The sequence below is a fragment of the Urtica dioica genome, chromosome 12 (genome assembly GCF_054948205.1).
Source record: "Urtica dioica subsp. dioica isolate 48M chromosome 12, U.dioica_male_clone48M_v1_H2, whole genome shotgun sequence".
NCBI lineage: Eukaryota > Viridiplantae > Streptophyta > Magnoliopsida > Rosales > Urticaceae > Urtica > Urtica dioica.
This window is the reverse complement of record NC_142767.1, coordinates 15,505,076-15,521,267: the sequence shown is the minus strand read 5'-3', so window position 1 is coordinate 15,521,267 and position 16,192 is coordinate 15,505,076. Positions and strand designations below refer to the sequence as shown.

The 16,192-nt window shown below is 35.0% G+C and overlaps 2 protein-coding genes across 3 annotated transcripts; one reads left to right on the top strand and one right to left on the bottom strand.

Moving 5' to 3' along the window:
* Positions 1 to 8,325: 8,325 nt before the first annotated feature.
* On the top strand, positions 8,326 to 9,116 carry MEE60 (maternal effect embryo arrest 60). Its single transcript, XM_089602405.1, has one exon. The coding sequence runs from the start codon at positions 8,412 to 8,414 to the stop codon at positions 8,946 to 8,948; it is 537 nt and encodes a 178-aa protein (XP_089458531.1). The 5' UTR covers positions 8,326 to 8,411; the 3' UTR covers positions 8,949 to 9,116.
* A 2,546-nt stretch (positions 9,117 to 11,662) lies between these two features.
* Positions 11,663 to 13,733, bottom strand: LOC149379518 (uncharacterized). 2 transcript variants are annotated; one of them, XM_089603685.1, is made up of 6 exons: positions 13,176 to 13,733; positions 12,853 to 12,910; positions 12,557 to 12,723; positions 12,387 to 12,480; positions 12,194 to 12,255; positions 11,663 to 12,034 (listed from the first exon to the last, which is right to left on the bottom strand). In XM_089603685.1, exons 1-5 carry the CDS (start codon positions 13,356 to 13,358, stop codon positions 12,239 to 12,241), a joined length of 519 nt encoding a protein of 172 aa, XP_089459811.1. In that variant the 5' UTR covers positions 13,359 to 13,733; the 3' UTR covers positions 11,663 to 12,034; positions 12,194 to 12,238. The 2 variants fall into 2 exon arrangements, with proteins under 2 accessions (XP_089459811.1, XP_089459812.1); XM_089603686.1 differs by having other exon boundaries at positions 12,387 to 12,465; positions 13,176 to 13,668.
* Between the last annotated feature and the right edge of the window lie 2,459 nt (positions 13,734 to 16,192).

Here is a 16,192-nt window from a genome sequence, read left to right as displayed (position 1 = left end):
TAAATTACAACATGATCATAATAAAAACAAACATACAATTGAAACCGTACTAACAATGTTACTTTAATGTTGAATGATTTCCAACTAGCCTCCTTTTGACGCTTCATGACATTTGATTTGTCATTGGGTAAGATCCTAAGTGTTGGTTCGATAACCCGAACGTTTTATGTTGATGGATATGAGTTTGCAAAAAAAAAAAAATAATGGTCATTTTTGAATTTTCATTACACGTAATTAAAAGGTCAGGATTACACTACTATCAGTGACGGAGCTAGAAAAGCCCATCAGGGGGGCTAATTTGAAAGAAAAAAAATTCAGGGGGGGCTTGATTGTAAAAAAATTTATAAAAATTGGGCCAAAAGTATAAATTTTCAAGGGAAAAAAAAGTAATTTTTTTTTAAAATGGGCAAAAAGTGCAAAAAAAAAATTTGAGGGGGGGCTTAAGGGCCTTAGCTGGCTCGTCACTGACTACTATAATATGTATCTCAGGACACAAAAAGAAACAGGCGCGACAAATCGCATCTATTTAGACATGAGAAGCTGTATATATCGCGTATGTTTCAAAACTTTCCAAATTTCATTCGCGGTGAGATTTGTGTTCTTTTATTAATTTCACTCGACAAAATAGGAGAGAAGTATGCCTTTTTTATTTTCAGAATAAAAAAATATAAACATGAAAAGTCGTGTGAATACATATTCAGACGCGACTTGTGGTAAAATTTGAAGTTATGGTTATTTCGTTGTGTGTTTTAGATTTTGAATTTGGTGGTCATTTTGAGTTTGGTTAAAAAAAATAAAAATAAAAATAAAAAAATAAAAAAAAAACCTTATCAAGATGATATCATAGAAGTTAGTTATGCATGTAATGGCTTCTCTATTATTATTAAAAGTCTATGTTAGAAATTTTGAAAATGCGAGGGAGAATGAAAATCACGTATATGTTCCTTTTATATGGACAAATTAGGCGCGACCTGAGTCGCATCTGTTCGAGTAACATAAGTAACTTTGAAAGCTTCCGCGTCTATATCTCCTTTTTGTCATAGTGTTTGTTCGAACATATTTTTTTAGAAATATGACATGATTACCACATGAACATGAAATATTCACCAGTACAATAGAGTTATTATGTGTTATATAGACTAGCACCAAAAGTTACATTATGACTTTTATTTTTAGAAAGAACAATCATAATTTAAATATGGTGTGTTTGGTACGAGGTAATTTTAATGTCGTGTTTGAAAATCTTTTAATTATTTTTTGTTTGGCATACACTAATATTAAGAAAGATTCACAAGAATGTGCTACTAGATAATAGGATTATCTTAAAATAGGATAATTTTAAAGTCACTAAACATGTGAAAATCTTTATTTATTTTTTTTTTTTGGAAGAAATTACATTATTTCCACTTCAATTTTTTTTTAAAAAAACGTCTTTATTTCGCAATGCAATCTAAACTGACGTTATTTCTACTTATTTTCCTCTTAAAAAAGTAGGAACATATATCAACACTAGAGCTTTACCTCTTGTACAAAGGTGAATTTTTAGTATTATCCCACTTCTTAGTGTCTCCAAACTACGGTGCCATCGTCAAAGTCTCTACGCAAAGGTTCTTATTATTGATAATCATTAAGGATTTTATCTATTACAATTTTCTATATTTGAACTTGTGGTTATTTTATTTTACTGATTTAGATTTTGATCAGTTTGGTGGTCCTTTTGAGTTTGATAATGAAAACTTATCAAGATGAGATCATAGAAGTAAGTTATGCATGGTATGGCTTCTCTTTTATTCTAATAATTAGCTTTCTCTGGAATCTTGAAAATGCTAGAGAAAATAAAAATACTAAAAAAAATAGAAAGAAGATTAAGACGAAATATCAAAATCTATAATGGGTATGGAAGTCATGAAAAAAGAGCAAAAAAAAGTCCCCTTTATAAGAATTTAGATGGATTTTATTTCTACTCAATTTTACATGAAAAATTTAATTTTTCCTACATATACATTTTTTCTCTTATTTTTCCTCTTATTTTCATTTTTTTTATATTTTTCATCTATTTTTTTTTTATATTTTTCCTCCATACAGCCCAAAGAAATATGAAAGATTCCATTTTCCTTTCTTTCTAATTTTTCTAAGTTTCAAATGAAACCTAAGAGTCTCTAATTTCTTAGTAAAAATAGGCAGAGAGGCAAAACTTAATAATGCATTTGTTGTAATGCTTTTGTTTAATAATTCCATTTTCCTTTTTCCTTTACATATGCTTTTGTCGTAATGCTTTTGTTTAATAATTCCAACTAATTATGCTTTTGTAGGGTCAAAACTAGCAGTGTTGACAATGACATTGCCCATTAAAGATCCGCTAATACATTATTGGAGATAAGTTAGTTGCATCATTTGGAGTGTAAAAGTCAAAAAGTTTGATATGTATATGCTACTTTTGAGTTTAAAAGAAATTGACCAAAAGTTTCGAGGCAAACTTGACGTCTAAACTTTTGTAAATTCCGTTTTTTTAATGATTATTGTTAATCGTATTTTTCGATTATCATTCAGAAACATATGTGGTTCGATTTAGGACCGTACCCTATAATTGCACATGTAGGTTAAGTGTAGCGAAATTCTTCTCTTCTCGCCGTCTTTATCTCGTCAATGAATCTTTTTTCACATGCTCCTGTTCTTCATGTTCGTCGTGTTCTTCGCATTCTTCGGATCTTCGAGTGTCCGGATCTTCGAGTCTCTGGGTCTTCAGATCTTCCACGTTATTTGTGTTTTGCACGTGTTTGTGTTCTTCACGTTCATCGTGTTCTTTGGATCTTCCATGTTCTTCGTTTTTCATGTGTTCGTGTTCTTCACGTCCATTGTGTTCTTCAGATCCTCAAGTTCCGGGTCTTCGGATCTTCGAGTCTCCGGGTCTTTAGATCTTTGAGTCTCCGAGTCTTCGGATCTTCCACGTTTTTCATGTTCCTTGCCGGGTCTTTAAATTCTCACATCTTCACTTAATTAAGCACAAGAAAACGTGAATTTAGAGGGACGCAAAGAGTTTTCTCTCGGAGTGCGCTCCGACGCTCAATATTAGTCGTGTTGTATTGTGTTCTTGGTGAATGATTTCTACCCATCTCTATGTTTTCTAGATAGAGAAAGTCGTGGTGTGATTTTTGTAGAGTTTTGACAAGTTGAGAGAAATTTATTTTTGTGTTATGAGTAGATGGGGTATTTATAAGAGCAAAAAAGTTTGGTGGAAATTACTTGGTTGGGTGGTGGAGATAGTCGGGTGGTCTTGACCGAGTGAAGACGGTCGGGGGGTCTTGGTCGAGTGAAGACGGCCGGGTGGTCTTGGCCGAGTGAAGACGACCGGGTGGTCTTGGCTGAGTGAAGACGGCCGCGTGGTCTTTTTTTGTCGACCGGATGGTCATTTTCTTTTTTCAGCCTGGTGGTCATCATTTTTTGGCTGGCTGGGTGGTCACTTTCTTTAGCCAACCGAGTGGTCATGTTTATGGCTTTGCCTTGAAGATTTTTCAAGGAGTGAAGCTTGAAAACATGTTTTGGGAGACGTTTTGTGAGCCTTGATTTGAAGTTTGGCTCTTGAGTTTGTAAATTTACTATTGAGTCGTTGTAATGACTCAAAAAGATGTGGTCTCTAATTGTTGTGTGCACTTGAGAATTGTTTCATAGACTTGAGATACAACTTGTCGACGTCGCTTTGAGGCACAATTCGTCGCCCTGGTATTAGAATTCAGGGGCGTATAGGGTGTATAGCTTAGTTGCTTCTTTCGTACGGAAACTCGCTTTATGAGGTTTTATCAGCGTTTATAAGCTTTTGTTAGATTTATCAATTTACTGTTTTGCCCTTTCTTAACTGATGTAAGTAAGGGGTCTTTTAGTTTTTTTGTTTTGGAACGTTGTTTTGGTTCGCATATATGTTTGTACTTTTCTCTTTTTCAAATTAATGAGAACTTTTGTTTTTTCTGCATCTCAAATTCTCTCTGAAACTTTTCCCCAAATTTCCTCGATCTCGATTCAGTCCTTGAAATGGTATCAGAGCGACTTTCGCTTCTCTGAGACTGATCGGAATCTCTTTGCCTCCTCTTCTTTCTCATTGTTTTCTTCACTGAGATTCGACAATGTCAACAGAAGAATCTTTGACCGGAGATATGTCGGCAATTGGAAACGCTTCACGGAAAACCTCGATCGATGAGGTTATTGATCCGTATTTTTTGCACCATTCAGATTCTTCGGATGATCTTGGTTACTCAACCAATGAATGGTGAGAATTACCATTCTTGGAGCAGATCAATGAAGATGGCGCTCTTGATCAAGAAAAAACTGGGATTCATCGATGGCTCGATTGAAAAACCAGATGGATCAAATCTCAATCTTCTCAACGCCTGGCAAAGAAACAACAACATCGTCATTAGCTGGATCCTCAATTGTTGTACCAAAGAAATAGCCTCGAGTATTGTCATTAGCGATTCAGCGACTGACATCTGGAAGGATCTCCAAGAGAGGTATGAGCAGAGTAATGGTCCTAGGATCTTTGAACTCAGACAGAAAATCATGAACCTCGTTCAGGACTAGAAAACAGTTGGCGTATACTATACGAAACTCAAGACTCTCTAGGAAGAACTGAGTGTTTATAGGCCACCATGTGTTTGCTCATGCGGAGGATCCAAAGAACTTCTCAATTTCATGCAAAATGAATATGTCATGAAGTTCTTGATGGGATTGAACAACTCTTTCAACACGGTTCGTGGTCAGATCCTTCTCCTAGACCCTCTGCCGCCTATCAACAAGGTCTTTTCAATGGTTTGCCAAGATGAGAAGCAGAGATCAATGAGCCACAACAACCTCGCTCAGCAAGATCAATCAAATGTTGTTGCTATGGCTGTCAATGATCAGAAGAGATCCAACAACAAGAAGGAGCGTCTCTACTGCACACACTGCAAAATGACAAACCACACTGTGGACAAATGCTACAAGCTCCATGGATTTCCACCAGGATACAAAACCAAGGGAAAGAACCAGACTAACATTGCTGAGAGCACAATTGATGGAAAGAAAGAATCAGGTGGAAACTCTATAACAAATCTGACGAATGATCAAATCCACCAGATCATTAGCATGCTGTCATATCAAATCGTCTCTCCAGCACCACAAGAAGGTCATATTGATATCAATATGACGTCTTTCCATATAGGTTCTTGCTGTTTAAATAATGGTTCAGGTTGTATTGCTCACTCTAATCTCAATTGGATCATTGATTCTGGTGCTACAAGGCATGTTTGTACAAATAAATCTCTTTTTGCTAACATGAAAACCTTGAAGAATTCTACAGTTACTCTACCTAATCACACTGTTATACCTGTGCATTATTATGGAAATGTCATTATCAATGATGATCTGATGCTCAAAGATGTTCTTTTCATCCCTGATTTCAAATTTAATTTGATCTCATTACATACTTTGGCATTAGATTCATCTGTGATGGTGTCCTTTACACATGATTCTTTCACTATACAGGATATGTCGATGAAGAGGATGATTGGCAAGGGTGAGGAACATGAAGGGCTTTATGTGCTGAAGAGTAGTCAAACTACACATGTCAACAACATCACTGCTCAGACTTGGCACAATAGGCTCGGACACCTGGAGTGGAAGAAGAGAGATGTGTATGCTTTATCGTTTCTTTTGGTTTTGCTGGAGAAAAAAATGTTGATGTTGTGTTGTTTCTCTTCGTTGCCTCTGCTGGAGAGGAAACTGTGAGGATGGAGTCATTTTTTCTTTTTATTTTTCTTTCTTTTTTTATGAAGTGGAAAGGATATATTTTTTCCATGTGTTTTTTTTCTCGCCGTGTGAATGGCTCAGGAGGAGAAGAAGACGTTGTTTTTTGTTCTTCTTTGTTTGCGTGACTGGAGCCAATGCGAGAGAGCGGAGGAAAATGTTGTTTTTTGGATTTTTGTGGCAGTGTGAATCCATACAAGAGAGAAGAGAGATAGAGGTTAGAGTTTCGTTGTTTTATACTGGCCCATGTGGCCCAATTGTTTTTTGGGCTTGTGAAATTTGCCCACAACAATTATAATTTTTTTTATAGAGAAATATACTACAATTTCATAACTCAATTCCCATTTTGCACCAAAACTATAATTTGGACAAAAATACTAGTAAAAGGAGGATAGAGAATTTTTTTTTTTATCCATTTTTACCCTCTTCTTTTTATTTCTTTACTTTTTTTCTTATTTTTTTTTCTCCGAGTCTTGCGAGAAATTTGTTTTTAATTTCTAAATCCGAGTTTGTTTGATGATTTGTTGACATATATATGTCAACAGTTAACACAATTTGTTGACATATATGTCAACAAATCATAACACTGAAAAGTTTATTTAATTACCTGACATAGATATTAAAAAATGACATGATTTATCGACATATATATGTCAACAAATGAAAACACTGAAAAGTTTGTCCGTTTGTTGACATAAAATGAAATCATTTATTGATATAGATGTCAACAATCGACAGAATTTTTGACGTATATCAACAATCGACATGAAATGTTGACATAATTGTCAACAATCGACATGATTTGTTGAATGACACAATTTTTTCACTATTTATGCTAAAAAAAATCAAGGCCAAAAAATCAAATGGTTCAGGCATTTCATCTAACACCTAATATATAATGTAAGTTTATATAAATTAATTTCAAAATGTAAATGGTTCAAGAATTTCATCAAACACCTAAAAAAATCAACAAATGTTATAACAAGAGGTGTTTCAAGAATCATCAACTAAAAAGTACAACACCAATGACATACGTATACAAGGAAGGAACAAAAAAAAACAAGAGGAAAAGAAACAAAGAAAAAGAAAAGAATGAGTTCTAAATTAAACATATCATTAGTTTGATCCAAAACAAAGGACCATAAAACACAACTTACAAAAAAGGCATAGATAACAAAAATCTGTTCCAAGCAAGTCACGAAATTGAACAAGAATCTATTATGCACACACACACACTCTTTGGTTCACTAGAAAGAGAACTTGTCGACCTCTTCATCTTCACTCATTAATGACATCATAATCATCATCATTCATTAAATGTGAAAATCTCATTTTCCATGTCCTTCCTCAGTTTCTCCATGTTCACCTTCTTCCGCTCTTCCTCCAAACGAAGTTTCTCAGCTTCCTCTTGTCCAGATCGGTCCTTTAATTTTTTTTCAAAAAAATAAAAATCGAAACAAATCATCATTGACATACCCAAAAGGAAGGACATTGACAGCGATGGACCAGGCTGGAGAGAGCTATCGGTGGTGGAGAGGCTGTCGGACCTGGAGTCGATGGATGGAGGGGGTTCCGGTGACGTGAAGGACATGATGACGACGAGGGAAAGGACGAATACGATCTCGATTCCGTTGCTCAATCTCCGCCGGCACAATAATAGTAATTGTAAAACTGTCATCGCAATCCTCGCCAACCTTCGCTCCCGCCCTCCTCGCCACCAATCTCTTCTAGCCTCACCGGAGCTGAAACTCCATTGCTTTCATTTTCAAATTCCTCGCCGGAAGCTTCAATGGAGAGCTGAAACTCCATCGCCACTTTGGCTCGCTCCAAGGATTCGACGACCAGGACTTCATCCTCACCGTCGATGATTTTCGATCGCTCATCTCAGCCATCTCCGAATCGAAATCTCACCTCCAGTTCGTCGCCGCGCCCTCGCCGTCGACTTAGTATATGCCGCCTCGCGGATCCCTAATTTTTTTGTATAGGTTAGATCGAAGATATATATATATATATATATATATATATATATATATATATATAGAGAGAGAGAGAGAGAGAGAGAGAGAGAGAGAGTGAATGGGAGATAGAAACAGAGAAGAGAAAGGAGGGGAAATAAGAGAAAGAAAGAAAAAAAAAAAATGAGGGCAAATTTGTATTTGTGTGCTGGACCTATTTACTTGTATATTTGTTCAAATTATACTTTTGATGGCAAAGAAAAAAAATTATCAAGAGTAGTATACTAACCCTTTTCTCTCTCTTTTTTTTTTTTTTTTCTTTTCAAAATACTTTATTCTTTTTATATATAAAATAATTTCTCGAGCAAGGCAAGTGCAGATTCCGCGTATTAAGTTGACAAAAGAAATAATTTTGCCAAATTCAAGATTTAAACAGGAGTTTGCCTTTTTAAGTAAGTGTAGGGACTAAAATACCTTAAATGCAAAATGTTATGACCATTTGAGAATTTTTTTTATTTTTATTTTTAATATTTTTTTTTACTACAATGAGGAATTATTTTTTAATCTTATTTTTAATTATATGTTTTAAGTTTTGAGTTGAGAAGGGAAAGTGGTAGTGGTGAGAAGAGCAGTGGCGTTCACATTTGCATTTCTCGCATCTCCGAATCCCTAAGTTTGGCGATGAGTCCGACGACGACGCGCGTGCACATAACGGCGCTGGACGGCGTGGTGAACGTGAACTCTCTGTTCACGCTGGGCGTGTTCATCGGCCTGACGTGGGACCCGAAGGACCCGGCGAACTCGGTGGTGACCTCGCCGGAGTGCGTGGCCAAGGCGTCGGTGGCGGAGGACCTCGTGGCCTTCCACGTGTACTCCTTCGCTTCGTTCCTGTTCTCCAGCCTCGTCGCGCTCGCCGTGAAGCAGGCCATCCGCATCGCCGCCAGCCCCTCCGCCTGCCCTCCCGGCTCCTCCGGCGTCTTCTGCCGCGTCAACGCCTCCGCTCTCCGCGCCGCCATGCTCGTCTCCGGCGCCGGCTCCGTCTTCGGCTGCGCGTTCCTTATGCTGGCGCTTGTCAACGTGGCGCAGATCAAGCTCGGCTCCCTCGGCTGCGGCGGATCTCCGCTCACCTACGCCGCCGTGGTCCCCCTCGTCATCTTCGTCCCCACCGCCCTCCTCATCTACATCTCCATCGTCCTGTACGCCTTCTTCACGCTCTAATTGGTACTTCTAATTCTAATTGCTCAATTATTAGAGAGCAAGTTGTGATTCTTCAACGCTGATGCGTTGTTGTCCTTTGTTTGTTTCTACTTGTGGAATTGTACTGTGAGATTGGATTTGTATCAAGTGTATTGTTATATTATCAATGTGATTTGGGGCTTATCTTCAGACTCGTTATTGGATTGTCCGCTCTGAGAGCACTATCTTATAGTTGGTTCACACTTCACACTATCTTATAGTTGGTTCAGGCACCATTGTTCCTACTTGTGATTCTGAAATGCGAATTCTGTGAAATTGGATTTGTGATTTGAGGCGTATCTTCAGAAGAAGATAGAAGAAGAAGTTACTAATTTTATGGTGGATGTTGGATTGTTGGCTCTGAGAACACTATCTTATAGTTGAGATTCGCACTTCACATGAAACAATCCGAGGTATTGGGCTGGGTTTGGTGAAATGAAATAAGTGGCTCTTCCTTGTTCTAGAACTGGCGTTCAGGTACCACTGAGTAGCGAAGTAATTTTTTTCTTTTTTATATCCAAAAACCAAAATCCATTAAAAGCAATTAGTATAAGAAGCATAGAAGGCAGGGAGGGACATTGGTGAGACAAGAAACATGGACTGGTCAGAGTCAAAGCAAGCAAGAGTCAAAACATGGCGTAATTTATTATATATAATCTTAAAGATTTACAAATTAACCTTTTTTTTTTTTTTTTTTTTGCATACCTCATATCTCCCTCCTCAAAAATCAAATAACTTCTAGCAAGTCAATGATGTTCATCCTAGAGTGAGCATGCCCTAGCATCTTAAGGCCTCGCCGAGTAACAAAGCTATGTAATGTTGCTTTTATAAAATCTACATGATATTTCGATTTTCTACGAATTTTTTCGGCTAGGGTGTAACTAACAAGTACAAGACTTGCAAGATATGATATTTCAAAACATTTAACAAAATCTAGTCTTCCTAGTTTGTCAATTGATCAGCATCCAAAGTATGATGAAACTAGTACATGAAACCATGGATGGTGTGATCTTGGACATTTAGAGTGTTTGGAACCAGAAATATACGAGAGAAGAATTTGGATGCTGATCAATCAACAAACTAGAATATTAGAATTCTGTTTGTGTTTAGAATTCTGTTTGTGTTTAGAATTCTGTTTTGGTTGGAGATTTAGACGGAACAATATTTTGGCGCATCACCTTGTCACCATATTGCTGTATTCTTCTATTTAAGACGTTGTTATGGGAATACTCTGTTATTGTTAATGATTTTTTTTTTTTTTAATGGATAGCTTTTTCCCTAGAAAAAGATAGTAAGCTCGCATTTACTTCAGTCCTCAGTAGAAGACTTAATTTGAAATCTCAGGTTGTGGTCTTTGATGTGTCCAATAAGTGATCCTATTACGAACTCGACTGATAGAGCTCGTCACGGGTCTTGGTCCGGTGTTTTTCTTCCTCCCAATCGTGCTTAATTAATTATAACTAATCTTAAGCGACAGCAAAAAATTATGTGAATAAGGGAAACTTTGTCTTTCACTCATTATCTAAGCCTATTTATAGGCTGAGTTCGCAAAGAGATCAAATAATATATAGCAACAACCAAATAATATATGCAAACAGCCAAATAAAATAAAATAACATAATCCTAACTGTAAACAAACCAACAACTAATTGAAACAATTAAAATATCCTCCTTTTTAAAAGTCTGTTGTGGACTGATGCACGAATTGATGCTCGTCCGTAACAATGCTCCCCTCGTCGGAATTGAGCTTGCCATTCTCCATATTGTTTGGAGTTGTAATGACATGATGTTAGTTTCTGGCAAACTTATCATTAAATCTTCAAACACGAACCCAAATTTAATGACAAGTTTAATAGATTTTGACATAACATCTAGACTTCAAAATTACTTTATAAGTATACTTAAATAAGCACTAAAACACGATACAAGATGATTACCCATAACTAACTACGGATAAAATTAAAGAAAAATTAATTTTTTTACAAGTTTTTCAAGAATGCAAGGTCGAGATCTAAAACAATAACCTTATTCACGTGGCACCAATGGTGACACTCGCAAAATTCGAGAGATGTAAAATTCGAGAGATGAGTAGTAATTATTAGCCCCTCACATAAATTCATGATTTTGTCCCTATATATATATATATATATATATATTATATGTATATATATTATATGTATATATATTATATGTATGTTATGACAAATTAATGATACACAGCCAAAATTCGAATATAAATAGCGACATGAAATTTATGAAGTCAGGATGTATCCATAAAGTAATAAATACGTATGTCTAATGTGTCTTCGACCAAAAAATAAATAAATTAGAATTGGTTCCTGAGTTATAAATGGCATTATATGACATATCGATGTTTGGCTTATTTGTTCACAAATATGTATGCATTTTGTTTCGTGAGGAATATTGTGTCGATCGGTTTCAAGTTCTGGTCCAGCACGTATTCGTTAAGGTTTTGTCTAAAATCGCTCATAATTCGACAACTTACCCAATTTCCTCTGCCCGACGTTTATGAGATTTTTTTTACTTATATGCCCCTTGAATTTTTTTGTACTTACATCCCCTCTAAAAAAAAAGTTTGTTGTTTTATATTTTTAATCATTTTTAACATACGTACCTGAATAGTATACATGATGAAGAATACCAAAATAGTTAATGTACAAAGAATGAGAGAAGTATACACGCAAGAGAAGTAATTTCTGTATTTTAGTTCATGATACATGTAAACGTACCAACTACACATACATATTGAAAAGTTTCTTAAAATCCATTGGTTATATATAGATATAGGATAGGAATTACATTACATAATATATATATCTCGTTTGAAACCCACACTTGTTGTGGGTTTTTATACGAGACATGATTCCATATATAATATGTATAAACCGTATCGGAGACAAAAAGGAACCCAACACGTTTCTTCAATTTGGAGATCTTTAATGCTAATTATCTTCTCGCTTTCTACTACAGCATTGCCATTTATTATTTTTATTCTCTATATATTGACTCAGACAGATATGTCTATAGGCTTCACGTACGACTCTTAGCTGCAAGATATTGGAAAAGAAAATAAAGAAAGAGTATTTGATGATAAGAGGTAGGCAAAAAGAAAACATATTAAAAGAAGTTCAAATTTTAATTAGCCAAAAAAACAAGAATTTTTAATTAATAAATGAGCCATAATGATATATATAATATGCTTTTACCTTAATTAGACTTCTTACAAGCGAAATTCACGTGTGACAGAGACGTCAGTAGTAAAGTGATCCTATGGAAAAACAAAAGAGAAGAAGCATAACTTATATAGGGTTTTGTATTAAAGTTTAGTAATATGCATATATATAATCTTTAACTTTATCGTGGTAAAAAAAAAATTTGGAATACAATAATAATACGTACCCTGCCACCAATTTCCTCTTGAAGCACTATTTGGATTATTATTGTCGTTTGAATCGTCATCCTTTCCATCTTTCCTAAACTGCATTTTTCCTTTCTTATATATTAATCACTAAACTGATTAATTTAAAAGTTATTTCCTAAATATTGAATTAAGATATAAGAGTACTGACATTATTATATTGCGATTCATGAGTTGTCGTTGGAGTGGAAGAATAATTTTCTTGGCCACCATAGTGGATTGATGAACTGTAGTAGTAAGACGCCTCTGATGTTTCATTTTGATATTTGGAATCTTTGCTTGTACTCCCTTCACCTTTTTTCCCATTTGAAAAGTTCTCTAAAAAATTTATTAAAAACAAAAGTTAAGCAAACCCTTTTACGGAGTCCTAATCTCAAGGCATAATAATATACTAGCTTACTTAAAGACGGACATGAAAATTAATTGAGCAGTATATGGTCAACGAACCTGATTTTTCATATTTGACACTTCCAACATCGTTTCTTCTGTTGTCTCTTGCAATGGCCTATTTTTGTTAACAATATTCCAAAAATTAGCAACCTAGCTATCACAAAATTACATATATCCGCATGAGAGAGAGAGAGAGAGAGAGAGATTGGTATGGATGGACACATACGTGTTTAGTCATAAAAAAAAAGTTGATTTTTAATAAAATGTGTGAAACCGTGAGTAGGGTTTAACCAAATATAAAGAAACTTCTACTATATATGAAACTTACTATAAAAGAAAAACAAAAAAGAAAAAGAAAAAGGGGAAGAACTGAGACTTACAGATTCATGAGGTGGAAAAATTGTGGAAAGAAACGAGTCGTTATTATTAGTTGAAGAGGACGATGAAGAAGAGGGATATCGAGGACCGAATAGATAGTCAAACGATGAAGTTGAAGATGAACTTGTTTTACCATATTGACCTCCAGTACTCTTGCTGTTCATGTTGTTGTTGTTGTTCTCCATATCAATTTAGCACACTTACTACCGATAGGATGTTCCTATATATATATATATATATATATATATATATATATATATATATATATATAGAGAGAGAGAGAGAGAGAGAGAGAGAGAGAGAATTGGTTGCTTGGCTTTCCCTGTCGATCAACGAACTAATAACCGACTCTTTTTTTTTTAACTTAACTTTTGGTAACGGCCAAACACAGAAAGTGGATAAGGTGTGAGCAGAAAAAGGAAGTCGATAATGAATAATATTGCTGAGAGAGAGAGAGACACGTGAAGATTTCAGATGGAAGTGCAATGGTGTTAAGTCGTTACTCTTTACTCTATTTATAAACCCCAAAAACTATGGTGGTTGGATTCTGCCTCCCATGTGCCTTCATTCAATTCAATTCAATTCAATCTTTGCTTTCTTTTTATCCTTCCTTTTGACTTCTTTCCATCAAGAATATTGTTGCTATTGAGAATATTATATTATATAAAAATTTTAAAAATACACTACAGATAACATTTATGCTGTTTTTTTTTTCTTCTTCTTGTATAACTATTATGAACACATATATATGACCCTTATCAAAGTTAGATCCTAAGTGTTAAGACTTTCAAACCATTTATGAATTCAGGACTCCTTTTTTTTTTTTATTGCTGGTAAATAAAAAATCAGAGGACTTGCCACGTCATTAAGAACATATTTCAGTTATTGCGTTTGCGGTGATTGACCAAAGAATGTTGACTTCAAGGTCGATCTAATCTAAGGCTAGTCAAAGACTTAATTTGGGGGTCACTAATGAAGGTGACATGGGTTCGAAAATCCAACCTCAAGCCTTTGTGGCACAACTTGGGATTCTGAAACGATCTCTTATTAATGGAATTAATCTCATGGCTCGAACATAAAAAAGTATAAATAAAACTTATGATGAGCGCAAAAAGCCATTGTTTTTAAGGGACCTCAAGAATTCTATATTGAAATAGAAATACAGAATGAAAGATAAATGGTTTTCAATAGCTACCGGACAGCTGTCCATATACATTACATTCCCACGAACTTATGTTCTTCTTTTTTTTTCTTTTTTTTTTTCCTTCTTACGCACTTGCTCAATTGATATGAACAATAATAAAAAAAAAAAAAAAAAAAAAACTTGATTAGATAAGTCACATCTTGATGTTTGTTTATTTAAATGAATCGGAAACGTATATTTGGTGGGTATGTATTTAGACACCAAAAATATATATGAAAATACTCTCTCTCTCTCTCTCTCTATAGGTGCGACTTGGTTGCATCTACTTCTTCCAAGTGGACATATGCCAGCTCAAAGCCCCTTCCGCCACGTGTAGCGATATCTTTGACCACCTGCATGCATGGTGCTTCCCCCTTTGACATATGATATTACTTAATTTTTATTTACTACTTTCAAAGTTCAATAGTGGATAATTTGATATGGATAAGGTGTTTTCGGTTGATCAAGTTGGGGATTTTTTTTCTTCCCCTTTATGCCTAGCTGCGTCAAATAATAGTTGACTTTCTCAATTGAATATAAAACAATTACAAAATATTCCTCACAATTCTAAATCTTGTTTGTTTGTCATAAGCATAATAATGAAGATACCATCCAGATGTGAAGATATATGATATATTCTTTCAAAATCTATCCAAGAATCCAAGCCGAATAATATGATGCGGAAACATCAATGAAGTTTTTTTGTTTTTTTTTGTTTTTTTTTGTTTTTTTTTGTTTTTTTTTGTTTTTTTTTTTTTGCGCAGTTGAAGAATTTATTAGTTATCTATTACCCTTATCTTAGTTACAAGAGTTATTAAGCTATATAGCCAAAACGCTATAGTGTTTTTCTAAAATAGTTCACCTTTCGTTAATATGCTGTAAATAATCAGGGCCCCTTATTTACAGAATATGAAAAAACTCTTATAACCCAGCCGATTCCCGCTCATTATTTTCAGCCCATAAATTAAAAAAAGGAAATCAATTTTCGGCCATAACTGCTATCGCGGATATCGAGGGATATTCATTTACACCGGAAATAAATCATCATCACACGTTACCCAAATCTCTACAAAAAAAAAAAAAAAAAAAAAAAAAAAAAAAAAACTGGAGACAAACCCTAAGCGGCGATTCGAAATTAAAGGAAAAATATGATCGGCGTTTAAAGATCTAAGACCGAGTTCAAACCAGACGGCTCAGAAGAAGGTATGCATGAACGATTTACTTACATGCGACAACAATTTTTAAGAATTTTGGTTGTTCTGAGATTTTTTTTCATCGGAAAACCATTTGCTTTATTTCGAGAAGTGGGTTACAGTTTTGGGTTACGATTGTTTGGGGACGAAATAGAAAATAGAAATGGCTGTCGTTTAAAGGTGTGAAAATGAGTTTCGAGTGAAAGATTGAAATGAGTTTATAAATTTTGTTTCGGTATGGGTTTGTAATTCTGAAAAATTGTTGGTCTTGAAATTTTTTTTCCAGTTATTAACTGTTAATAAATTGTGAATGGACAGGCCCTTGAAAAGCCCGAAGTTGATCCTACTCTGCCAAAAAAAAATACCAAAGAAGGTGCCGGTTCCACACCCCGTCAAAGATCGGCCGACACGAGCGTGTAGGAAAATTTTTGGATGCATAGATTAACCTGTATGTAGGAATGGTGTAATTTTTGTTGGTTGAATATGACATTATGCTCAGTAAATCTATTATTTATAGAACATAACAACTTGCAATCATTATGCCTGGGTAGATGTAAATCAGGAAATTATAGTAATTAACAAGAATACTCGACATTTACTCCCACTATTCAGGATACTTTATAGTAAATAAGTTGTAAATAAG